General features: G+C 40.5%; 1 protein-coding gene and 1 long non-coding RNA gene across 7 annotated transcripts in view; one reads left to right on the top strand and one right to left on the bottom strand.

Moving 5' to 3' along the window:
* nebl (nebulette) overlaps positions 1–20,692 on the top strand; it is a 102,103-nt gene extending 81,411 nt beyond the window's left edge. The window contains exons 22-43 of one of the 6 annotated variants that reach the window (XM_036210946.1): positions 2,223–2,330; positions 2,405–2,515; positions 2,618–2,725; positions 3,887–3,997; positions 4,195–4,305; positions 6,810–6,920; positions 8,018–8,119; positions 8,458–8,562; positions 8,647–8,760; positions 10,806–10,910; positions 11,950–12,054; positions 12,131–12,238; positions 12,737–12,847; positions 13,656–13,772; positions 13,846–13,956; positions 14,490–14,594; positions 14,660–14,764; positions 14,844–14,948; positions 15,574–15,666; positions 15,780–15,872; positions 16,011–16,236; positions 16,432–16,569. In XM_036210946.1, the coding sequence (XP_036066839.1) occupies positions 2,223–2,330; positions 2,405–2,515; positions 2,618–2,725; positions 3,887–3,997; positions 4,195–4,305; positions 6,810–6,920; positions 8,018–8,119; positions 8,458–8,562; positions 8,647–8,760; positions 10,806–10,910; positions 11,950–12,054; positions 12,131–12,238; positions 12,737–12,847; positions 13,656–13,772; positions 13,846–13,956; positions 14,490–14,594; positions 14,660–14,764; positions 14,844–14,948; positions 15,574–15,666; positions 15,780–15,872; positions 16,011–16,163 (2,292 nt within the window). In that variant the 3' untranslated portion in view covers positions 16,164–16,236; positions 16,432–16,569. Of the gene's footprint in view, positions 1–2,205; positions 2,331–2,404; positions 2,516–2,617; positions 2,726–3,886; positions 3,998–4,194; positions 4,306–6,809; positions 6,921–8,017; positions 8,120–8,457; positions 8,563–8,646; positions 8,761–10,805; positions 10,911–11,949; positions 12,055–12,130; positions 12,239–12,736; positions 12,848–13,655; positions 13,773–13,845; positions 13,957–14,489; positions 14,595–14,659; positions 14,765–14,843; positions 14,949–15,573; positions 15,667–15,779; positions 15,873–16,010; positions 16,237–16,431; positions 16,610–18,760; positions 18,854–19,631; positions 19,752–19,849; positions 20,072–20,143 lie in introns of those variants that run through there. The other 5 variants (XM_036210947.1, XM_024265543.2, XM_024265542.2 and 2 more) reach the window with 5 other exon arrangements.
* On the bottom strand, positions 18,544–19,632 carry LOC118598313. Its single transcript, XR_004947442.1, has 2 exons — positions 19,162–19,632; positions 18,544–18,960 (listed from the first exon to the last, which is right to left on the bottom strand). It is a non-coding gene; the product is annotated as an uncharacterized LOC118598313 (long non-coding RNA).
* Positions 20,693–24,720: the final 4,028 nt, after the last annotated feature.

Below are 24,720 nucleotides of genomic sequence, written 5' to 3'. Positions count from 1 at the left end.
TGTCCTTCTTTAACTGAGGGGTATGAACACTTTTGTCCACGTCTATGTGTCTTCCATTCATTGGAGGTGTGGGGTGCTCGTGCACGCGCCGGCTGCATCAGTGCACATTTGAGGGGAGGGCAGGGTCTGCTTTCCATGGGGGTTCTATTCAAACGCGCGTAGCAGAATATCGGACTTCTATCGCGTTTACATGGACTGGAATGCGCGCCGACACAGCCGGTGTGTGAACCTTAAAAGTCACAGACACGCCCACGCAGGCGCGATCCAAGCTCAGGATCACATGTCTGACAGGCGGGTGCTGCGGATCGCCGCGCGGGGCGGGCTACAGGTTTGCGGCTCGGAGCTTGTGGAGTTCTGGTTAGGAACAGTCAGTACGTCAAAAACGTATTCCTCGACATCATATATGTCTCTCATTCATTCTGAGAGAGACATCCACAGACGGAGCTGGTAGCCCCTTCGACACGCGGCGCGGCGACAGAAACACATTTTTTGACGAGACGTGAGCAGCAAATTCCCCGGGGCACGAGAATTTGTCACACAAATCGCGTTTGGTGCTTCATGGCTCCTCCTCTATCATTCATTCCTTCCTCCAGTCAGCTCCGCCCAGCTGACTGGAGGAAGGAATGAATGATAGACAGAGGTACTGGACAGACCGCCGATGTCCCGCCTCCAGAGTCATATACCTCACTGTGATTGGTTCATTCAGCTCGGCACACAGCAACTGTCCTTCATATCAGCCTTGCGGGCCGCACTAACAGTAATCTTTCATATGAAGACGCGGGCCGCAAATCATCATCCTGCGGGCCGCAGATGGCCCGCGGGCCGCGAGTTTGAGACCCCTGGTCTAGACTATCATACTGAAGTTGTCCCAAGACAGGTGTAAAAAGCAGAGTTTCATCGCTTACAAAACGCTGTTCTAGCCCGTTCAATACACACCGTATTATATGGCACACACAAAAAAAAAAAGGTAACAGAACCAAGACTTTGTTCCACTATTTAACAAACCACTCTTATCATTTTCTAATCAATCTTCTCCTACAAACATCTTTGGTGTTTGAATTAAGCAGCTGCATAATTCCATAACAAACATTCCGGTTCCCTGTCATCGTTGTCAGAGTCGGTCTCATTCCAGGCGGTTGTTCAGCCGTGATGCCGGTGGCTTTAGCCAGAGCTCGAACAACAGTTACAGCAGCTCTGTAGCCCAGGCGTCAACAATCCCTTCACTTATGGAGGCGTAACTCGCCCGGCGCTGCCTCCCCGTATAAGTGTGTGTGCTGTCTGTTATCTACTCCTCCAACAAACGCGCGCTTTCGGATAGGTCTGAAGGGGGCCTCACGTGTGTGATCAAACACTATCTAGCAGAGCTGAATCTGAGCGACTCGAGCGGTCAGAAAACATACTGGAAAAACATGTACCTAAAGTTTTTCTGAATCTCTGCGCAGCGCCCAGCCGTGCACGTGGAAGTTCAGACTTTCCAGAGCGCTCAACATTAGACACGCTCCATTGTGGTTTCACCTGCGCAGGGGAAACTGTCAGATTCAGCACATGACGTCGTAACATGATCATCACCTGAACGAACAAATGAATACTGTCAGACAAATCCTCCACGTGTTGTCAGGATTGCGCGAGCACGTAATGGCGCAGGCTGGGTAAAGCGTGCGCTCTGTTTGTGGGTTTCTGCAGTAACTTGAGATGAGGTAAACTTTCCCGCCATCCACATTGTTTCCCAAGAGCACGACTTCCCAGAATCTCTGTGACCCACCTGTGTCCCTCAAAACGCTCACAGCGTGATCGTCCGTGCGCACGAGAAATGTTCGACAGTCAATTGAACCGAGACTTCCCAAAGATGCACAAGACCATTTGACAGATTTTGGAACTTAGTACACACAAAAGGAGCGCCGGATTATTAGGAGCACGGCGGATTTTTGAAAAAAGTTTAGTCTTTTAAGTGTGGAAAATACAGTGACAAAAACAAATAAAGAGGACAGAAACGAATGCATATGACCTTTAAACTCTAACTTGATTTGTTATGAAGTACTGAAGGTTCAAATCATCTAAAATGTAGAAACAGAATCATCTTGGTCTATATATACCATGATTTCAAAAAATAGTGTTGGCTGTTTAAAGACATATTTTGTTCTGTTTGAAAATATTCTAATATTCTTGAGCTAAAATAATGATGGTGAATGTCTGTGGGGTTTTCAGCTGTCTGTTTTCTCCAGGTGAAGTACAAGGAAGGTAAGAAGGATCTAAGCTCCAGCCTGTACCACCTGCTGCCCGAGACGGAGGAGATCAAGTTCGCCAAAGCCGTCATGGAGCTGCAGAGCGAGGTTCAGCAAAACGACGAGAGGATAGGAGACTCTGATGAGCTGGATTAGCATGCCGTCTTGGTTCTTTGTTTCAGAATAAATACAAGCAGAAATGCAGGCAGGAGGTCGGCAGCGACGTCTTCCATCAGATGCCAGAAACCAGAGAGATGGAGTTTGTTAAGCAGATCTCGGAGCTTCAGAGTGAGGTGAGGTGCAGTGAAACGCTCGTGTTGCAGCCTCCTCACCTGCACTTCTGCTCACTGTTGACCCTACTCATGCTTCAGAAACTGTACACTCGTGTCTTCCAGTCAAAGTACAAGAAGGACATGGAAGACCTGCCCAACTCTCTGTACTCTCAGCTGCCTGAGACTCTGCAGAGCCAGTTCATGAAGGAGATGGCAGAGAAGCACAGCCAGGTGAAACTCTCCAACTGATGCATGCAGGGAGGGAGCAGCTCTGGTGCTTTATCTCCACATGATCAGTCACTGTAAATCATGAGACATTTAATGAATCAGGAATCTGTTTAAACTAGAGCTGTCAGGCGATAAAAATCTTTAATCGCAATTAATTGCATTTCCAGAGTTAACTCGCGATTAACCGCAAATTTACATGTGGCCTTTTTTTAAGGAAAGAAATTTGTGCTTTGTGGAATTTAGCAGTTCTACATTAATTATGAAAACAAGAATGACAAAATTAATAGTTTTCATCAGAAATACTTTATTTTTTAACATTATATTGAGATAAACTTTCTTAACAATAAAAGGCTGTAACATAAAATCCCTAACAAAAGCCCAAGTGCAAGTGAAGGGCATTTTAAATTCAAAACTTCAATCAACGTTCAGTAAAATAAAATAAAAAACATCAAAAATAACATTTCCATAACACTTTCATGTTCATTTTTTGTCAGGACCAAATCTTTTCCTCCTCTGCTGAACTACAGTAATAAATGAAATAGAGATTTATCATTTCCAATGAACTTTTGTTTTTTAAAACATTAAAGACTGAGAAAAGCGGGATACACTGTGGATAGTTTGACAGTCTGTTACTGCCGCTGCGCAGCGACGTGTCCAGCGGAGCTCACGATGAATATGCTGGCAGACAGACCGCTATGCTGGGGCTGGATCACGCTGAAACCTCCAGAACATTTAAAACGTCCCCCGGTGAGCTTGCTGTCCGGAACGTCGGGGGTCCGCAGCTCGCGGGACGCGGCGCCGGAGCGAGCCGGTACCACCAGACGTGGTACTGGACGCGAACCAGAGCCGAGTTAGGGTGCAGGAGCTCTCCAGGTCCTAGCGCCGGCCGGTTTTAGCTCGCAGCTCGGAGGTTGGAGACCCGCCTGTGATCTAATGAGAGCAGCCGGTGAGTTAAAGGGGAGACGCCCGCGCGCGCGGTGTGGAAAGGCACGTATGAGAAAGTCCGCGATTAATGCGTCAAAAAAATTGTCGGCGTCAAGCACACATCAGATTAATGCGTTTTTAACGCGACAAATCTGACAGCCCTAATTTAAACTACTAACAGATTTTAATTTTCATGTTCTTTTCCAAACATTTGTTAATGGAATTATTTTTTGTTCTTAGACCAAATACAAAGAGGCCAGCAGGAAGGAGTTGGTGAAATCTCTGTACTCTCTACTGCCAGAGACTAAAGAAACTCAGCATGCAAAAGAACAGAGTCAGCTGTGCAGCGAGGTAAGCTTTGATCTGCAAACACGTTTACAATACACCAGAAAAAGAAACACGATTCACTAAACCATGAACATAACAGACACTAACACAGGGATTCACATCACTGTTGTAAAGCCACTTCACTTTTAGTTCATTCAGCACAATCTTTGTGACTCAGCGGTCTGATGATGTTTTGAGGAAAAGCCTTGGATGTGTTACAGAGGGCTTACAGGGAGGAGGGCAGGAGGGACGCTGGCTGCACCTTGTACGCTCAGATGCCCCAAACCATCCAGACCGTCTTTGCCAAGGAGCTGACCAAAGCACAGAGCGATGTGAGTGCAAAGAGGGCCGATGCATGCAAAGAAAATCCAGGTCTTATTTCAGGCGAGCATTTGAGTTTAAGTGTTTGTGTGAATTTAATGAGGAGTGATCATCCGTACGTTAAGGTCACTCATGCTGGAGAGCTCGGTGTGAAGCAGGTGGAGACGGGTCAGACTTTGACTGCAGAGCAGATGAACGGCACAGCCTGCAGCGAGCTCTGAGTTCACTCACACCCACTGATGTGGTTCCATTTCAACTGCAGCAGCATGAATAGAGGCTGTGCTCCACAGCCTGAAGACACAGACGCTGACCTACTGCCCAAACACGCATTAAACCGGGGCAGAGATATCCACAGCAAAGTGGTGAGGCTGAAGTCAAAGACAGACGTGAGGACAGCTCTGCTGCTGATGCTGCTCAGCCTCCGTCCCACTGATTTGATCTGGACCTGGGGAGTCTGTCTAAAGCAGGGGTGTCATACTCAATCGCACAGGGGCCAAAATAAAAAACACACCTTAGGTCACGGGCTGAACAGGATAAACATTGATTGAGATCGCTAAAACAACATTTTTAAAACTTTAAAACCGTAACTTTTTAACAGAATTATGTACTAGATATATTACCTGTGATAATACTAGTGTGAATGCTGTAAGCTGAATTTATCTGCTGAAGATGCTGAAATTGATAGATAAAAACATTAAAGATGATAGTCAACTAAAATATTTGCTAAATGCCAAATTATCCTAAAAACATAAAAAAAACAACTTAGGTTAGCCAAAACAGCTAGGATGTAGAAGAAAACATAGCTAAACAGCTAGCATATAAATATAAGCTTAACTTCAAAACAGCTTAAAAGCTTAAAAAGAAAAGCCTAAATTAGCCAAAACAGCTAGCATGTATCTTAAATAATAGCTAAACTTCAAAATAGCCTAAAAAACTGAAAAAAACTAAATTAGCCAAAAATAGCTAGCATATAAATATTAGCCTAACTCCAAAACAGCCTAAAACCTTTTAAAAAAAAGCTTAAATGAACCAAAACAGCTAGCATGTAGCTGAAATATTAGCTAAACTCCAAAATAGCCTAAAAAAATTTAAATAAATTACAAAATAATCCAAAAAAACTAGCAGAATGACAATTTTTTAAACTTTAAAACTGTAACTTTTTAACATAATTACAAATAATAAAAAGGCAGGAATATTATTCCAGAATAAATCAATTTAAACCTTAAATAACTTTTAATATTTTACTCTCTATAAAAATATATTTTGTCAAGATAACACAAGTTATAAATGAGCTCAAGATAACATTGGGTCATTAATAACAATAAAATAAACTGATCTGGAGGGCCGGATCCGGCCCCCGAGCCTTGACACGTGTTCTAAAGACTGAGGCACAAACATGCTTCTCTGGAGCCTCGTTTGCAGCTTGAAGTGTTGGGTGTTGTGCTGGAGTCACACATACATGTAGATGCAGCATTCCTGCTGTTTTTCTCTGACTTCACTGGAACATTGTGAACATTTTCCCGTGTTTTATTGTTTTCTGGTTTGATCAAACTTTGAGGAAAGTAGATTTTTGACTGACTTCACACATGTAGAGATGAGGGATGATGTAAGAGGTCCAGGTTTGAGCTGCCAGTCAGACGACCAAAGAGGAGGTTTGTGTCTGTAGTAAAAGGTGACGTGAAGATGGGTGGATGCAGAAGAGTCTGATTCACTAGGAAGAAGAAGAAGATTTAAACTTGAAGGGGAAACGATTCAGAAATGTATGTTTGGTTTCTTAAAAAAACTTAACTTCAGAGTTGATGCACTTAAAGATATATGAAGAACGATGGGTCCTGTGATTGGGTCTGATGACTTTAACACCTCCTGTGTGTTTTTGACAAACACGTCATTATCGTTTAGGTTCTTTTTTTGCTAGAAAGAACTCTTTATACATTTTGACATAAATCAGAAATTCAAGCGCCGGCTCAACTGAAGCACATCACAGATGATGCCTCAGAGATGTGGGTTACAAAAGAGTCCCGGGGGGCAGAGAATCAAAGCTGGGGGTAAACTGGGACACGGGCCTTCTGCTTTCTGGTTTGTGTCTCCTGACCGAGCAATGCAGGACTAACTAGAGCGTGAGGAGAACAACAGACAGCCTGAGCATCTGCAGACACATGTCCAACATCAGCTTCTTCACTCCTCCTTTCGTGAGGACAGAACACGTCTGGGTTTGCATCATTTCACGTCACTAACCGGAGTTTGTCCTGTCAGCACTGACTCAGCCTGAATGCATCACAGGCAGCAGCAGGTTCATCAACGTCTCTAGATTCAGACTCATTTCTGCGTTTTGCTGTGAATTCCTCAGTTTCACTGTCGGAACGCGCTTGGTTTATTTTGAGACAAATGAGCGCGTTCGTCATTCAGCAGCGGGCTGTGTGAGTCACCAGATATTTTCTGTCAATGGAAGCTGCAGCCTGAACGCTCGTTTTGATGCCTGCAGTGCTCTCACACAAACGTCTGCTCCTCTGTGTAGAAGTTCTATAAGGAGAAGTATAACCGAGAGAAAGGCAAAGCCGACTACACCAACATGAAGACTCTGCCTGACGTGCAGCACGCCATGGCGGTCACCAAGAACCAGAGCGAGGTAAAACCATGACACTTGTGTCTGTGGGATTAGCAGCAGCATTTATACATTTAGAGATGAGACTTTTCAACAAATTTTGACTCACTCGTTCACATCTGTTGCTTCTCTAGGAGCTCCGCCTCCTCTTCCCACAAAAAGGGCGGAGTCTTTGATGTTTGCTTGCTAGTTTAGTACGTTTTCTAACGTTAGAAGCAGTTGAACCATCAGAACCATGAGAAGATTCTGTCTTTTAATGTACTCCTCCCCATCAAATAAGTCTTGTTCCAAACCAGTATAGAACTATTTTAAGGTTTTGAAGTTTAACTTTTATTTAACTGAGAGTTTGTGTTAGAGGTCTGAAAGAAGATGTTTATAATAAACCAGATTTACTTGGCCCTTCTAAACATACACTGGTTTTACTGGCCTTTTAAAGGTTGTATAATTAGTAGGGCTGTGAGCATCAACACGTTAACTTGATTAATCGACCAGAATTAACGCGTTGATATTCATTAATGTAAATTAATTGCACCTGGAGGAGCAGCAGTCCTTCGCTTTGCTTCACAGACGTGTTTTTGTTCAAAACCTGTAAATTGTCATAAAATTTACCTATTAAAACGTTGTGATTAATAGTGATGAATCACAACACAAAATGTGATTAATCAGATTTTTTTTTAATCGATTGACAGCATTAATTTAAAAAAATAAATGTTGCAAATGTACAGTTTTGTGTGTGATTTTATATTGTGATTATTTGTGGATAATAAGTAATTGGCAAATGCTGTAAAAAAAAAGTTAATTGCGATTAATTGCAATTAAAAAAAGTTAATTACAATATCGCGATTAATTTTTTCCCTGATTTATGATTAATTAGTTAACTTTTTTAATCGATTCGAGGCTCTAATAATTAGATTAATTACTAAAGATACTTAAAATGTAAATGTTGGAAGAAAAAGTCTTATATCTAGTAGTACATTTACTTATGATTAAGAAAATATCTTTTATTCAAATTCAGAAATGTTGATGACATTTTAAGAAATCTACTCATGTTCTCAAATTAAATTATTTCATTGTATTTTCATGCGTTCAGTGATTTTTCTCTCTTTCTGGTCTGGTGTCAGGTCAGCTACAGAAAAGGTAAAGAGGAGCTTCATCACTGCAACACGGCTCCTGACAGACCAGATATCCTGAACGCCGCCAACGCCACCAAACTGGCCAGCGATGTGAGTTTACGTGTTTTATATGGAAGACCGTAGATGTAGTTACTGTACGGAGCATGAAGTTAGGGGCTGTGGAGAGAAAATCTCCTCGAAATAAAAGGAAACTTCCAGAAGAATTTAATTATGATTATGTGTTTTTTAGCCAAAATCCAAGAGCGTGTGTCGCCTTTTAAGACATAGTTTCTGGAGAGCATCAAGAATTCATCAGAAATGCTCACCTGGGTTGTGGGCGGGAATGTTGGCACGGAATTTAGCTCCACTAATTTTCCCAAAAATAACACTCTGTCCCATTAGCTTATAGAGGCTCACAAGCATGCAGTGAAGATGTTTTTCTTCCAAAGGTGGCCTACAAGAATCAAACCAAGCAGCCCGTCTACAGCGACAGCTCTCTTCTGACCCGAACGGACATCCAGCACGCCAACGAGGTTTCAAAGCTGACCAGCCAGGTAACTCAACATACCCAGCATTCACTGGGCAGGCAGAGCCGGCACACAGGTGAGACGTGGGTCCCTCTGCTCTCTGTTCTATAGGTGAAGTATAAGGAGAATTTCCACCGACACTTGAAGGACCAGAAGCCGAGCTACAACCCTCTGGACTGCCTGACCTTCAGACACACTCAGGCTGCTGCTGCACTGGCCAGTCAGGTGACCCCAACACCTGTCACACAAAGGTCATGTGACCTACAGCACAAAGAAGTCACACTCACATGTTTTGTTCAGATCTTCCTCAGATCTTCTTTTTATGGTTTCTGAGAACTGGAGCTATTCATCAACATGTTGTGAAAGAAAGAAGAGAATCTTTAGCTGTAAAGATTTCAGATGTAGCTTAATGATGGATCCTCTTTATGTAAATAGTAGCAGCTTTTGTTTCCATTCTTTGCTGTTATTGCTGAATTATTACCGTGTCTGACTGTTTTTAGCTTTTTTGGCAATTTAACAGTAATTAGATATTGGTGTATGCAGGAAATGCCGATACTTTCTCAGTTACTATTAGTTTTTTTTTTCTTATCCTTTAAGTAAACAAAGAGAAAAACAATCATTTTCAAAGTAAAAAATAAATAATGGACAATTCTTATTTATAAACAGGTATTTGTTAAATACCTTTTTTATATAAGTATGGAAATTAAATCTGGCATTTAAAAATAATAAATTAACTTTCAGGGAATTTTTTTATTTAATTTTAAATTTAAATTAAATGTGATTCAATTCAAATGCAATTAAATGTTAGTTTAAGTTTAGGTTAATTAAGTATTTTTTTCATAATTTAATTAAATTATTTTTTAATGTAGTTAAATTTAAATATTTAATTGATGCCATGAGACAGACTGGAGACCTGTCCAGGTGAACCCCGCCTTCGCCCATCAGTAGCCGGGATAGGCTCCGGCACCCCCGCGACCCCGAAAGGGACGAAGCGGACAAGAAGATGAATGAATGAATGTTTAATTGATTTGTAAATACATTTTTTAAATGTAATTACAATTTTTCATTTTCATTTTTTAAATTCACTTTTAAATAAATTCATTTTCAGACAAAAAAAACTCTTTCAAGACTAAAAATAAACCTGATTTATGGAGAAACAGATTACTGAAGAAAGTTCAGTCGTGAGAAGGTTTTATTTTATTTTATTTTTTTAACACATTCTTTATGACGTAAATATTCCATCTGTTACAAACCAGCTGGTGTTTTCAGACATTAATACATTTGTTGTTAAGTATTCAGCCTTTTAATTCAACACATTTAAAAGTTGATCAGAGTTCTTGATAATCATTCTGTTTCTCTCAGTTCACCTGCTGCTTCCTTCATAGACAAACACTATGTCTGTTTGGGAGTGATTCACTTCCAAATGCACTCGAGAATTCAGGGTTTGTGTGGGCGTTACCATGGCAACCCCTCTGAGGCAAACGGAGAGTGGCTGTAGGATACGAGCTGTTGAACTGGAAGAGGTCAAACACACAGACAGGCTTCCTGCAGCAGCGAGGACGCGCACTGACCAAACGCACTTGATCATATCATGAACTAAAGCCGGCTCTAACCCAAACCCACGCACACACCAACAGGCTCACAGTTTTAGCACTTTAGCCGCCCACACAGACGCACAAACCGGGCCCTTCACAGTGTTGCGTAACAGCTTGTTGTGTTGCATGCTGCTCCGGTGTTTGGGAACGCACCGTACAAGCTGGCAGATGTGAGGCGGCTACATGCACATGTCAATGACCTCTGACCTTCATGTTGACTCAGATGAATGTGTTATCAGCTGCTGTTTCACCCTTTAACACTCATTTTTTAAGTGCTCCTTCAGAATCGGCTGGAATTATCGTGTTAATAGTTGAAAAGTTACAATATGTTAAAGATTTTGTGTTTAAGCGCCACGCTTCAGGTGTTAAAGATCTGAAACTAAAAGAGACCCATAACTGCAGAGATCATTAACACTGCAAAAACTAAAAACATCCCAGAGTCATTTATTAAGGCTGAATGACTTTTTCTAGAGAAAACATTGTAGGTATTAAAGGCAAAAGTCTCCTAACACAAGTAACACACTTTCTACATTTAAGTTTGTACTGTCTAATTAACCAGTAATTCTGTGTTTTATTGAATTAAAAAAAACAAATTCTACCAAAAATGAATCAAATATTTGGCCAAATGTTCAACCTTTGCAGTGTAAGACTGTTGGTTCTCTTTCCTGTCTCCAGGTGAAGTACAGGACCAACCAGAACCAGAAGCCTGAGGGCTCCTTGGACCTGCCCAACCTCCTGCATCTGGAGCACGCCCTGCATGCCAGCAAGCTGCAGAGCAACGTAGGAGCATACACTGATGAATTATATTTGCACTCAATGATTTTGTTTTAGAGCAGGGGTGTCAAACTCAAGATCCAAAACACACCTTAGGTCATGTGTTTTGTTTGAGCGTAGAAGAACCATCACTAATCACTAGACCAGGGGTTGTCTAACTCAGTCGCACAAAATCCAAAACACACCTTAGGTCACGGGCCAAACAGGATAAACGTTTATTGAACACTCTAAAACTACATTTTTAAAACTTTAAAACCAAAACTTTTTAACATAATTATGAATTAGATTACCTGCAATATTCTAGTGTGAATGCTGTAAGCTGAATTTGGCTGCTAAAGACGCTAGTGCTGATACCTGAAGATGCTGAAGCTGATAGTCAGCTAAAATATTTGCCAAATGCCAAAAACACTTAGATTAGCCAAAACAGCTAGCATGTAGCTGAAAAAATAGCTAAACTTCAAAATAGCCTAAAAACATAGCCACAACAGCTAGAGTGTAAATATTAGCCTCACTCCAAAACAGCCTAAAAAAATAACAAAAAAATCCTAAATCAGCCAAAACAGCTAGCATGTAAATATTAGTTTAACTCCAAAACAGCCTAACAACAAAAAAAGGCCTAAATGATCCAAAACAACTAGCATGTAGCTGAAATATTAGCTAAACTCCAAAATAGCCTAAAAAATCTTAATAAATGCCAAAATACTCCAAAAAGCTAGCAGAATGACAAGTTTAAAAACTTCAAAACTGTAATTTTTGAACATAATTATGAATAATAAAAAGTCAGGAATATTATTCTAGAATAAATCAACTTAAACCTTAAATACCTTTCAATATTTTACTCTCTATAAAATATATTTTATCAAAATTATACAAGTTAGAAATAAGCGCCAGATAACATCGGGTCATTAATAATAAAATAAAATGATCTGGAGGGCCGAATAGAATTACTTGGAGGGCCAGATCCGGCCCCCGGGCCTTGACTTTGACACGTGTGTTAGAGATAAATCAACTGAACTGAGCCTTCTGAGGGTTTTGTTTTTTTTAGGTGGAGTACAAAAAGAAGTACGAGCTAGCGAAGGCTCACTACCACATAGCTGTGGACACGGCTGAACAGCTCCACCACAAGGAGACCGCAGTGCTGCACAGCCAGGTTGGACAAAGGACAGCACAGGCTTTGTGTTGTGTGTTTTCACCGTGTTTCCTGTCTGATGGGTCTGTGCTGGCAGGTCAAGTACAGAGAGGAATATGAGAAGAGCAAGGGTCGCTCTCAGATGGAGTTTGGAGAAACTCCAGCCTATAAAGTGTCTAAAGAAGTTCAGAAGATCCAAAGTGAGGTAAAAAAATGAGTTTCTGTCGGCCTGCACTGATACAGACTATTGAGATGTCATTACAGAGGAGAACTTGTTTATTTCAAACCTACACAGCACAGTTGAAATCTCAATCCAACCCTTAAATGCTGAATGTTGAGCAGAGGCACTGGGTTCCATTTTTAGTCTCTGGTTTGACTCTGCTGTGGATTTGAACTCACGGCCTTCCAGTCTCAGGCCGGACACTACCACGAGACCACTGAGCTGGACAAGTTTAGATTTCTATGTCTATGCCTGAATTTATTCCCAATTATATAAAAAAAACTGTTCTTCAATGCTTTTGCTGTTCAATGTGATGCTAAGTTAAGTGAAGTCCTGATTATTAGCAACATACGACATGAAGGAATGAATCACTTTTGCTAAACTTTCCTGAACTTAGTTTCTTTTTTGAGTTTCAGTTTGTAACTCTTCTAAACTAGTTCTCTGAAGGAGGCTGACAGATCATACTCCTCTTTCCTCCTTCAGAAGGAGTACCGGAAGGACTACGAGGAGCAGGTGAAGGGGAAGGCTTTGGTGGATGTTGACCAGACCCCTGGATACCTGACGGCGCGCCACGCCAGCAGCCTGCTGAGCGAGGTGCTGCGGAGGAACATCACACCGACACACTCAAAGATCATTTGGATTCAGAAAGCTGAGAGTCATTCCAACTGTAATGTCATTTGAGGAGAAATTTTCAGTCAAGTTTTTCACACTTTATGAAGTTTTTACCAGAAATAACGTGCTAAACCCTGGATTTTTCACAACCACCAGGAGTTCATTGTCTCTGAAGTATAAAAATGCAAAGTTTATGTCCTGTGGAGGATTTTAGAATAGAGCTGCCACAAACGATTAATTTAGTAGTCGACTAATCACCAATTATTTTTTCAGATTAGTCGACTAATCGGGTCATGCACAAACTGGATGTAAAGCATACATTTTAACCATCATTAGCTTTAAACTAACTAAAAACTAGATATATAACATTACCTGTGATAATGCTAGTGTGAATGCTGGAAGCTGAATTTGGCTGCTGAAGATGCTGAAATTGATATCTAAAAACGCTGAAGCTGATAGCCAGTGAAAATATTAGCTAAATGCCAAATTAGCCTAAAAAACTGAAAAAAAGCCTAAATTAGCCTAAACAGTTAGCATGTAGCTGAAATATTAAACTCCAAAAGAATATAAAAGTCCATAGAATATAAAGTAATGACATGCTGACTATTAAATTAGTCATTGACTATTAAAATAGTCCCTATTTTAGAGAGCTAGAGAGTGACTGATTTTTAAAAAGATTTAGAGGATTAATAACACTGATAAATGAAACAAGAACAACAGATGTCTAATATATCTAGAGCTAACCAGATTCATAAAACCCTGAATAACTACTTCTGCTCTCACTCTGCAGAAAGAGTACAAGAAGGACCTGGAGCAGGAAGTGAAGGGGCGGGGCTTGTCTGGGGTTGGTCTTGAAGAAACCCCTGAGTTATTGAGGGTGAAAAAAGCAAACCAGATTCTCAACCAGGTAGCTGACGCTCCACACACACATCTACCACATGTTTCCTGTGCTCTGGCACAACCACACTGTTCATCAACAGAAGGAGTACCGCAAGGATCTGGAGCGGGACATCCTGGGAAAAGGCATGGAGCTGAGCCCCGACGTTCTGGAGATGCGAAGAGTGAAGAGAGCCTCTGAGATCCAGAGTCAGGTCTGAGAGATGCGTTAACCACAGATCCATTAACACATAGTCGGCTGATCTGAATTTACAGTTTGTGGTTGATCGAAATAATGTTATTATAAGACAATCACTCATTCAGCATTACAAAGCCTTTAGAATGGACCTTTAATTTAAAACAATAGGAGGAAGTATACATTTTAAGACGTATCAAGATTTTAATTAAAAAATAAATAAATGTGATTTAATTATATGAAAATTTCAATCGTGTTAATAGAGAACCGACAGAAACTTGAATTTAAAAAATGCTTTTCATGTCATTAGAAATGATGGTCCAAATCACTTTGTAAAATGCATTTCTCCTTGATGAACACAGGGGGCACCATGTCTTAAAGGATTTATTACTAAAACCAAACTAATCTTAGACTGAAATTAATTCTTTTTAAAGAATGACGTCTGTTGGGACAGAAGAAGCACAAATTCCTGATCTACAAAAACAGAGGAATTCCGTTCTAACAGTGAGACTGTCCCTCAGCTTTGTGTTGGTTTGTGTTTGTGTACGGCAGAGGTCCTACAAACAGACAGAGCAGCTCCGTGAGAACTCGTACGGAACGCTAACAGACACGCCGGAGCTGCTGCACGCCTCCTACCTCAAAGACATCTACAGTCAGGTCTGTGTGGAAGAAGAAGTCTGCTGCAGGAGTTTACTCCGCTGAGAATCTGCCTGTGTCTGCAGAAGAAGTATAAGGACGACGCCGAGCGGCTGAAGGAGCGCTACAGCCTGGTGTCAGAAACCCCGGAGATGGCGAGAGTCCGAGCCAACCAGAGACACATCAGCTCCGTGAGCGTTTTTCACAGCTTCTCCTGCTGCACCGACGTCCCAGCAGGCCCTGCTCAAACAGCTCTCTGTCGCCCCCTAGCTGCAGTACTGCTGGGACTCCAAGCTGATGAGAGGCCTGATGGCGCCCGTCACCGAAACGCCGGAGATCGTCCTTGCCAGAGAGAACGCCAAAAAGATCAGTGATGTAAGTCCACTCTTTATCGTAGTTGTACAGATGTTTTCATAGATTTCTTACATGTAGAGGTATATATATATATAGCATGAACAATGTGTGCCTTAACCCAACGCATCGTTTGAAGCTGTGATTTTATCAGGAAAGTCATTAGTTTCTGATCTCCAGGCTGCAGACCGGTCAGTGGGACAGTTGGTACCGAGCCACAGAGGAAAAAAACAACATAACCTACAGATTCTGAGGAAGTTTTATTTTGGAGAACTGCTGGCTTCTCTCCTCATCCGAACTATTCTTGACACATGTAAAGTCACTCGTGTCTGAAATACACCTGCTACTGTCTTAAAGCAACTGAACCGACCAGTAAATTGAAATCCTCAGGCTAAGATAACAAAAGACAAACATATTTGGAAAGTTTATCTTACCTTTCACAGACTCCCTCTGTGAAAATATAGATATATAGATATAAATTCAGATTAATAAAACTATGTACATTATTCAGACTGACATAACTGTGGGGCACAATCTGATGCAGGTTTTCAGAAACCTACAGTTTCTACATTTTTCTTCTCATGTATGCATGAAGTTCTGTGTTAAAAACATTCGTATAGGCGTGTAAAAGAGCTCCAGCTCTGCTCAGGTCCAGTACAGAGAGGAGGTGGGCCGTGGAACTGCCGTCGCAGAGACACCAGAGATGGAGCGGGTCCGACGGAACCAGGAGAACATCAGCTCAGTGAGTTTCACACAGAGGCTGGTGTTCCGGTTGAACTTTCAGAACTCAAAAGTCGACAAAGTTCGTTGAGAAACAGAAGCTGTGAACTCTGATGGAACTGCTGCTGTCTGCAGGTGAAGTACAAGCAGAGCCCGGCCAAGGCCACCAGTGTGGGAGTGACCCCAGAGGTGGAGCGGGTCAAACAGAACCAGGAGAACATCAGCTCGGCAAGACGCACTCAAGTTTCAGTTTCTAGCTGCAGAGCGTTACTGAGACCTCCAGCACACGGCTGCACACGGCTGCACACTTCAGACCCAGTGACTGCGTCTGCACAAGAGGATAAAAACGTGTCTGTGTGCCTACAGGTCAAGTACCAGCGCGGGCTGCAGGAGCTGAGGGGGCGGAGCTGCTCGGAGCTGGACACTCCTGAGTACAGGCGCGTCAGGAGGACGCAGGACTCGGTCTCCATGGTAGCCAGCTGGTTGTCATGGCTCCCACTGTGGGAGGAGCTAACATGAGTGACGGGCGGGACTTCTGCACGGATACTAACAAGAGGCGGGGCAGAAGCTGCTGGTCGCTGACTGTGAACGGGTTTCAAACGCTTCATTCTCTGATGACTCACTTAGTTTTGTTTGTTTGATCTAAATAAAGAAGTTAACATTTGTGTCATTTGCTCACTGACCAGATGATGTGTGTGAGTGTGCACGTGTGTGTTCACGTGTGTGCGTTGTTGTTGTCTGAAGCTCTCCCTGCTGTAAAGCCAACAGCTCTTTTTTACGGTTGCAGGCAAAATACCACGAGGATTTTGAGCGGGCGCGCGGCCGGGGCTTCACGCCAGGACTGGACGACCCCAGCATGGAACGCTACCAGAGAGCCAATCAGATGATGGGAGAGGCGGGCTACAGCAAAGGCCTCCACTCCCAAGGGATGGAGATGGACAGACGGCCGGGAGGCATCATCGTAGGTGAGTGGACCTCATGACGATATCTGATTCACATTAGTGCTGTCGGGCGATTCATTTTTAGTCTGATTAATTCAATCTTATTCATCAAATTTCAGGGCAAGGATTTTTAACCTGATAATTGCTGTTAAAAGACTAATTTTAAGGCATTTTATTTTACTTTATGATATTATGGTGCAGATCAAAATAAAACTAATTAATTATTTAATTATTATTATTATAAAACACTTCCAAGCTTTACTTTGACACCACCGAGCGGTAATTCCAATAAATAATAAACACAAACTTCTTATTACTACCATCATTCAAATGTTGCTATACCTTATTCCACAGTTTACCACAACAGTAATACAGAAGAAAATACATGAAAGTGATTTGATAGTTTACTTTAAGCCACATGTGTCAAAGTCAAGGCCCGAGGGCCGGATTCGGCCCTCCGGGTAATTCTATCCGGCCCTCCAGATCATTTTATTTTATTGTTATGAATGGTTCGATGTTGCGCTCATTTGTAACTTGTATAAATTTGGTAAAATATATTTTTATGGAGAGTAAAATATCTAAAGTTATTTAAGGTTTAATTTGATTTATTCTGGAATAATATTCCTGACTTTTTATTATTCATAATTATGTTAAAAAGTTACAGTTTTTAAGTTTTAAAAATTGTCATTCTGATAGCTTTTTGGACTATTTTGACATTTGCTAAGATTTTTTAGGCTGTTATGGAGTTTAGCTTATATTTCAGCTACATGTTGGCTGTTTCGGCTTGCCTACGTTTTTTTTTTAATTCTTTTTTTTTAGTTTTTTAGACTGATTTGGCATTTAGCCAATACTTTAGCTAGCTATCAGCTTTATTGTTTTCCACTATCAGCTTCAGTGGTTTTAGGTATCAATTTCAGCATCTTCAGCAGCCAAATTCACACTAGCATTATCACAGGTAGTGCTATATATCTAGTTCATAGTTGTGTTAATGTAAGTTTATTTTTACAGTGTTTTACAATGTTTATCCTGTTCATCCGTGACCTAAGGTGTGTTCTGGATTTTGGCCTCTTGTGCTTTAACCTGTTTGGATGAATTTGATCATTTTAAAGACTGTGATGAAGCAGAAACTTTTGCTTTATCATCTGGACAAAACCAAGTGCTAAGACGTTAACTTTCTCTCTAAAATGATTTTTTTTTTTAAACTTTTCATGACAATCACCTTTCTCAAAAAGGTGTTAGAGCATGCACCTGGCGCTGAAGCTGCTACCATGACAATGCGACACACTGCATATTAAACAGTCGGCTTTTGTTAAAAAAAAACAATTAAAGCTTAAAAATAAAACAGAACTGAAGCTCTAATAATGTATTTAATATTTATATTTCATCTTAAATGACCATTGTATGTGCAGGATAAAATGCTTCCAGGTGTGCAGAACACGGAAGTAAAAATCCAACGCAAAAATGAGATCAACGCGATTTAAAAAAATAAATGTCTGTAATTAACTGACCGTGATTAATGTGATAATTTGACATCCCTAATTTACAGCAGACCAAAGAAAAGACATGTATGGTCTGATCCTTCCTAGACTAACAGAATCATCAGGAGACCCAACACTTCTACAATGATTGGATTCTGCATTTGGTGACTTCCTACGTTCTGCATCACCTCAGATTTGTTCTTCTTTCTGACAGAAAACCTGATTTCAGTGTTTGAGCAGCATCAGGAGCACTTAAGTTACAAATGACAGTCTTGAAAATGATGACTTCTCTGGAGTTTTTGACAGTAATGTTCAGGCTGATGTGTCTGCCAACACTTCAACACTTTTTCTACTGTGGTTTTCTCAGTTTGATGCTTTTGTGCTCAAAGTCCTTTCAAACATGAACTTAAAGATTAAACCACATTAGCCTTTGCAGATTCTTGGAACATTGAATGGTGGAATAAAGGTTCTCTTTCATTCTTGTTTTTCCATATTTATTAAAACTCATTTTCAGGTTGGCGTGGAGCCGTGTTTTTTCCCTGAAGTTCTTCCTCAGAGTCGTTCATTCTGCTCTGAAAATACGTTTCCTTTACTTCTGCTAACGTCAGATTATTTAAGCGTGAGCTATCAGAGGTTCTTCTGTTCTCTCATGTGTCTGTGAGTGTCAGCAGAGTTAATGTTTGCCTGCTCTCTGAAGATCTGAAGGTGTGGAGGACAGACCCGGGCTCCATCTTTGACTTTGACCCCCTGGAGGACAACATTCAGTCCAGGAGCCTCCGCAGGATGTCCGGTAGTTCAGCACAGACTCCCTGAAGCCCGTTATGTAAACCGTTTATAGCACAAATACACGAGGACTTGACTCTTTTGGGTCAATCAGGCAATAATCTGTAAAAGACCCTTTTCATGGTGACGACAGACAAAATGGCGACAGAGACAAAAAAGTGAATAGTTACTTCAAGCGTTCGCATTTAGAACGGCAAAGCTGACTTTTAAACTTTGAACTGGTGAGAAAAGATCTTCTGCAGCTCCACGTCTCATAGCCAAAGCTAATGCTAGCGTTAGCATCAGCACAGATTAAAAGAATAAAATCATAATTACCTTCATAATCCAACAAGCAGCATTCAGTGAAGTTCTTGTAACCTTCATCCAATTTTAACCGGGTTTTCAGAGAGAAATAATCCACGACTCGTTTAACGTCCAGAGGAATTTGGGGAAACACCTGAGTTGCCGTTCTGATGTAGACAGGATTACTGACATTTGTACTTTGATTTGTGAACGATCTAAGAGGAGGAAACGAATACAACCAGGTAGGACATTTATAAAACAAATAATATACAAATTTTGGTAATGGTTAGGTTACCCTTTAAAATAGTTTTAAACAACGTTCAGCTGTCAGCTTTGCTGTTCTAAACCATCGACACTGGAAGCGATGTGTGACGTCACGTGAAGAGTCTATAATCCAGATTTAAAATAATCTGTGTCTGACTTTTTCCATGAGCTACACCCCACCCGCTCACTTTGTTCTTCACTCTGTGCTTGTGCCGCCCCCTGGTGGCGGTCCCTGTCAGAGCGGGCTGGGCGCAGCGTGAGCCGGCGGTCCTCGCAGCAGTCTCTCTCCCACAGCCAGGCTCAGTCTGTCAGCTCTCTGAGCTCTGACCCGTGGGAGCGCAGCAGCACCGGCACTCCTGGTACTTGTGCCTGTTTCTGGGTGAAAGCGTGGCTCTTTTAACTCACGTTTGTGCTGTGACCCACAGAGTGATCCCACTAACCCACCGTCTCCCTGCAGGTCTGCTCAGACGTCAGCGAGTGTTCCTTCACTTTAATATCTTAGCTTTGATGGATGCTCACTGGACGCCTTTCTGATCATTTCCTGTTTGTCTCAGCTCCTGTCCTGCCCGGAGCGTACCACCATCAGGCCGCCCAGCATCAGCAGTACCACGGCTACATGCATCAGACCAGCATGTCGTCGGTCAGATCCGTCACCTCGCCTCCACACCACTCGCACGCCGTAGGTTTCTGCAGAGCTCTCCTCCGTCTTCCTGTTACCTGGAGATGTTTGTTGACCGAGTTGCTTCTGCAGCGTGTTTACAGAGCGCTGTACGACTACGCCGCTCAGGACCACGACGAGGTTTCCTTCAGAGACGGCGATGTCATCATCAACGCCCAGCCCATCGACGAAGGCTGGATGTACGGCACCGTGCAGAGGACCGGCAAGTCCGGGATGCTGCCGGCAAACTATGTGGAGTGCTGCAACTGAGGGGAGGAACTTTCAGATACGGTCTTGATGTTCGCTGCATTTCTGGGTTCTTTTGCAGGTTTTTTTTTATTCTTTGTGAGAGCGGCTGCAGTGAGATCACTTTCACTCCTGTTTGTTCCATCAAACAGCTTTCATTCAGGCCAACCCGGATGAAGATGAGAAACGGCTGGAATGCAGAGAACATCACCGGCTGTCGACTGCAGCTGATCCGAGGGTTCAGAAGCAGGAGAACCTGCAGAAATCCAGCATGCTGTGAATACCCAAACGTTTGGAAATAAATACTTTTAATCAAAAAATGTCCAAAACGTGATCTTAATGTCAGTTGGAAGCAGAAAGTGGAAAAATGTTTTTTTTTTTTTTTTTTATTCCTGAAGCAGAAAAAAGCAGAAAATGGTGACTAAGAATCTGAATACATTAAAACAGGAGCCGCCACGATTGGTCGACTAATCGACGACTAATCAACTATTGAAATAGTCAACAACTAACTTAATAGTCGATTAGTCGTTACTTTATATCATGTGGAGTCAGAGTGTAGTAAAATTGAAAGTTATAATGGCATTCTGGTAACTTTTTGGATTATTTTGACATTTATTAAGGTTTTTAAGGTTAATTTGGAGTTTAATATTTCAGCTACATGCCCAGCTGTTTTGGCTAATTCAGGATTTTTCAGTTTTTTTAGGCTAATTTGGCATTTAACAAATATTTTAGCTGGCTATTAGCTTCAACTTCAGCATCTTCAGCGGCCAAATTCATCTTCCAGCATTCACACTAGCATTATCACAGGTAATGCTAGTGTGAATGTATCTAGTTTTTAGTTCATTTAAAGCTAATGATGGTTAAGATGTGTGTCTTACATCCAGTTTGAGCATGATCCGATTAGTTGACTAATCAGAAAACATAATCAGTGATTAGTCGACTATTAAAATAATGGTTTGTGGCAGACCTAATTAAAACAGAAAAAGTTATGGTGAAAAAAGCAGGAGACAGAAAATAAACAGAAGATGAACTGGAGAAAGTGGGAGAGCTTTGCATTGTTTTTATTTTCCTTGAAGTGGAACAACCAAAGGAGAGGAGATCAGAGGTGAGGGGAGGAGTTAAGATCTGAAGATCCATCCCGCTGAATCGTCTAGGTGTAGTTTAGTCGTGTGAAATCCACTAACCTGCTCAAAGAAGGAGCAGCATCCGACAGCAGGACTAACCTCTCTGTTTGTGAAGGACAAAACTAACTCACTGTGTTCTCTGTTGGTTGTTTTAACGATGAGTTGCTTCTCCTGATCCGTGCTGCAGGGATGCTTTCTCTTGTCTGGACCGAGTCGTTTGTGTTTCTGTTTGAGTTTCACTCCAGCATTGCTGAGGAAAACGTCTGTCTTTGTCATTTAGCTGAAGAACATGATCTACTTTATGTTCTGTTTTAATGGAAGATAGATGCAATACAACAGAGTGAATCCCCACCTGTTGATTTTGAAAGAGCTCCTGTGTGGAGGGATTTTCGTGCCACCATATAGCAAGCAAAAGTCACAGTTTTGAGATCAAAGTTGCAAACTAAATGTAAAGTTTAAAGAAAAAATCATAATTTGGAAATAAAAATATGTAATATTTACTTTCAAAAACTCTTTTTTTCTGGCTTGCAAAAAATATATTTTTTTACCATTTGCGTTTCTGCTGCAGACATTTTAAACTTGGTTGAAGGCTGTAGAATTCAGATCCACCTCGGTCCCAAAGCGAGGCAGAGACACCTGATTGGATAGAATCTAGACCAATCAGCAGGCTGTTTGTTGTGGCACAAACTAACGCTTAGAGAAAATTATTAATGCAAAATCAAAGATAGGGCGAAAGTGAGATCAGGCACAATGCATCTAAAAACGTTTGTGCTACAATCACAAAAAGATTTTTTGCAAGTAAAAAAAGTTTGCAAACACAAAAAAAATGTTTTGAAAGCAAATTTTAAAAATGTTTATTTGCAAATTATTTTTTTTAGCATTTTGTTTGCAACTTGGAAAATTTTTAACTCAAAACTGTGACTTTTGCTTGCAACATGGTGGCCCAAAAATCCCTCCATACTCCTTTTCTTTTATAATATTCATCAGCATTACTTTCTTTGCTTTAAAGATTTTCTTCCTGTCACGATTTATTGTTTCCTTATTTAGTTTTCTCACCCAAGTTATACTAAATGTATTTACCTATTATTTGGAATAATATATTGTTCAGTGTCGGTTGTTATTTTGCCATAATTGTGTGTAACATGTAAACAAATAAAACTGAAATGATCTGTCGCAGTGATTCATTATCATTCACTCAAATATTTTGCTTTTCAGGAAAAATGAATGAAGCTGATAAATGTTTAACATTTTTACCCATAGTTTTATGTTCACTTATTTAGAATAAACAATCAATCTGATATCAGCTTTTATTTTGAATAATTAAGCATATACTTGTAGTCTGGTGGGTCATTGGTTTCTATAAACTTAGTTTTGTCAAACAGAATAAAGAGTTTTAATAAAGTTCAACATTTTTCAATTAGTTTATTTTATTTTTGCAATAATTCTGTATTTTTCTAACAAAGATGATCAAATGATCACGTTTTCTTTGAATTTTCTCTTCCTGATCATGAACTTCTTGTTGCTTTTGCTCTGTTTCACAAATGTTAACATGTTTTAGATTTAATGTTAATAGGACCAAGCAGACATTATTCCAACATCTCAAAAACTCCTCGTGAACTTTAAGATTTTCAGATGAGCTCGTCCATTTCCTCCCTCTGAAGATGGAAGGTTGAACTTCAGCTGTGACTGTTGTTGAATGACGCTCAGCTGCACTCACCACAGGATGGATTTGTGTTGTTCATTCTCTCTGTGGCCCCTAACATCAGTAGCCAATCAGGAAAGGCCATCACAGCGGTCCCGCCCACTTCTGTATTATCCACATGAGACAAAAAAACTGTTCAATCTCAAAAACTATCTAACTGTGTGTATGGGAATGACCTTAGAATGACGTGAATATGAAAATATTAGTTTATTAATATATTTATTATAATATAATATATATTATTATAATAATACATCATAATATTAATATTAGTAGAATCATAAAGTAATCGCCATGATGGAATCTAGTGACACCAACACTGAAATATGGACAGAAAACTTCAAGATAAACAACAAAAAGTGACATGTTAGCTTGTAAAGACTCACTGCTCCTTAAGTGAATGGCCCTTAACAAGACTTGTGGTTGATGTCTGCCTGTGCTCCATTGGAGGACCAGTCCAGTAATAAATATCAATGTTTATCGCACTAGTTTAACTTCTATTTAGCAACAGGTTAACGTTTTGACTAATTTAGTTTACTGAGTATTTTTTTGCTATTTTGGAGGGTTTTTTCTTTTAATTGTCCAAAACATACAGAACAATGATGTAGGACAGGTAGAACATTAAGAATGCCAGGGGATGGCATAAACAGTACAAAAAGAAACATTACAAAGTAAACATTACAAAACAATAATTTAAGACAAGTTAAATGTATTTAAAGACAGACAACTTTCATCAATACGTATTGCTTTTCTGGTTTTGGAGTTTAGCTAAGCAACAGGCTAGCTTTTGGATCTAATTTGAAATCTACTAAGCTGAGGTTTTTTGGGGCTAATTTGGAGTTTAACTCATATTTAAACAACATATTGACATGTCTTATGGATTATTAAGCAATTTTACAGCAAAATTCTCAGAAATGTACGTCGGCACTCTTTCATAGTTCTTTAACGAGATTTACAGTCTTTTAGCAAATTTAACATTTGGCAAATAGCTTTTGCATTTTCAGCAAATCCCTTCAGCAATTAAATTGTCACACCATTTTCCACAAAAAGTTTCAGCATCTTCAGCAAAAAGCATTCGAACTAGCATTATCGCAGTAGGTAATGCAACTTTTCTAATTCCATTTCATTGAACGCATCTCAACTCACTGTAACATATTCTTCTCCTTCTTACAATAGACAATATACTTTTTGGCTGTTCCAAAACACAACTCTTCTGGAATAACATACACAGTTGGATACATCCAAAAATTAAAATTCCAGGTTCTTTAACTCTAAAGAATATTACATTTGGAGCTCTACTACCATCCAAAACAGAACAACTCTGCTATAATTTAGTCCTATGTTTAGCCAAATTTTTCATACACGAAGAGTGCTGAAAAGAATTCTCATCTTTACCTTTTTTATGGTTTGTTTGTTTGGGTTGAACTGAAATTTTCTTAGAAATATTTAAGATACATTGATTCTCAAAATAAAATATATGATACATTAATAGCATTATCAATGATGTAAAATAAAAATGTATTGCATCTATGAAATTATACCGAGGTGAAGTTAGTTGGATATTGGATATTCGACAGACATTCGCTCTGGGTGTAGTT

This window comes from Oryzias melastigma, unplaced genomic scaffold (genome assembly GCF_002922805.2).
Source record: "Oryzias melastigma strain HK-1 unplaced genomic scaffold, ASM292280v2 sc00320, whole genome shotgun sequence".
NCBI lineage: Eukaryota > Metazoa > Chordata > Actinopteri > Beloniformes > Adrianichthyidae > Oryzias > Oryzias melastigma.
Note: the sequence above shows the minus strand (reverse complement) of the source record. Positions and strands in the feature narration are given on the sequence as shown.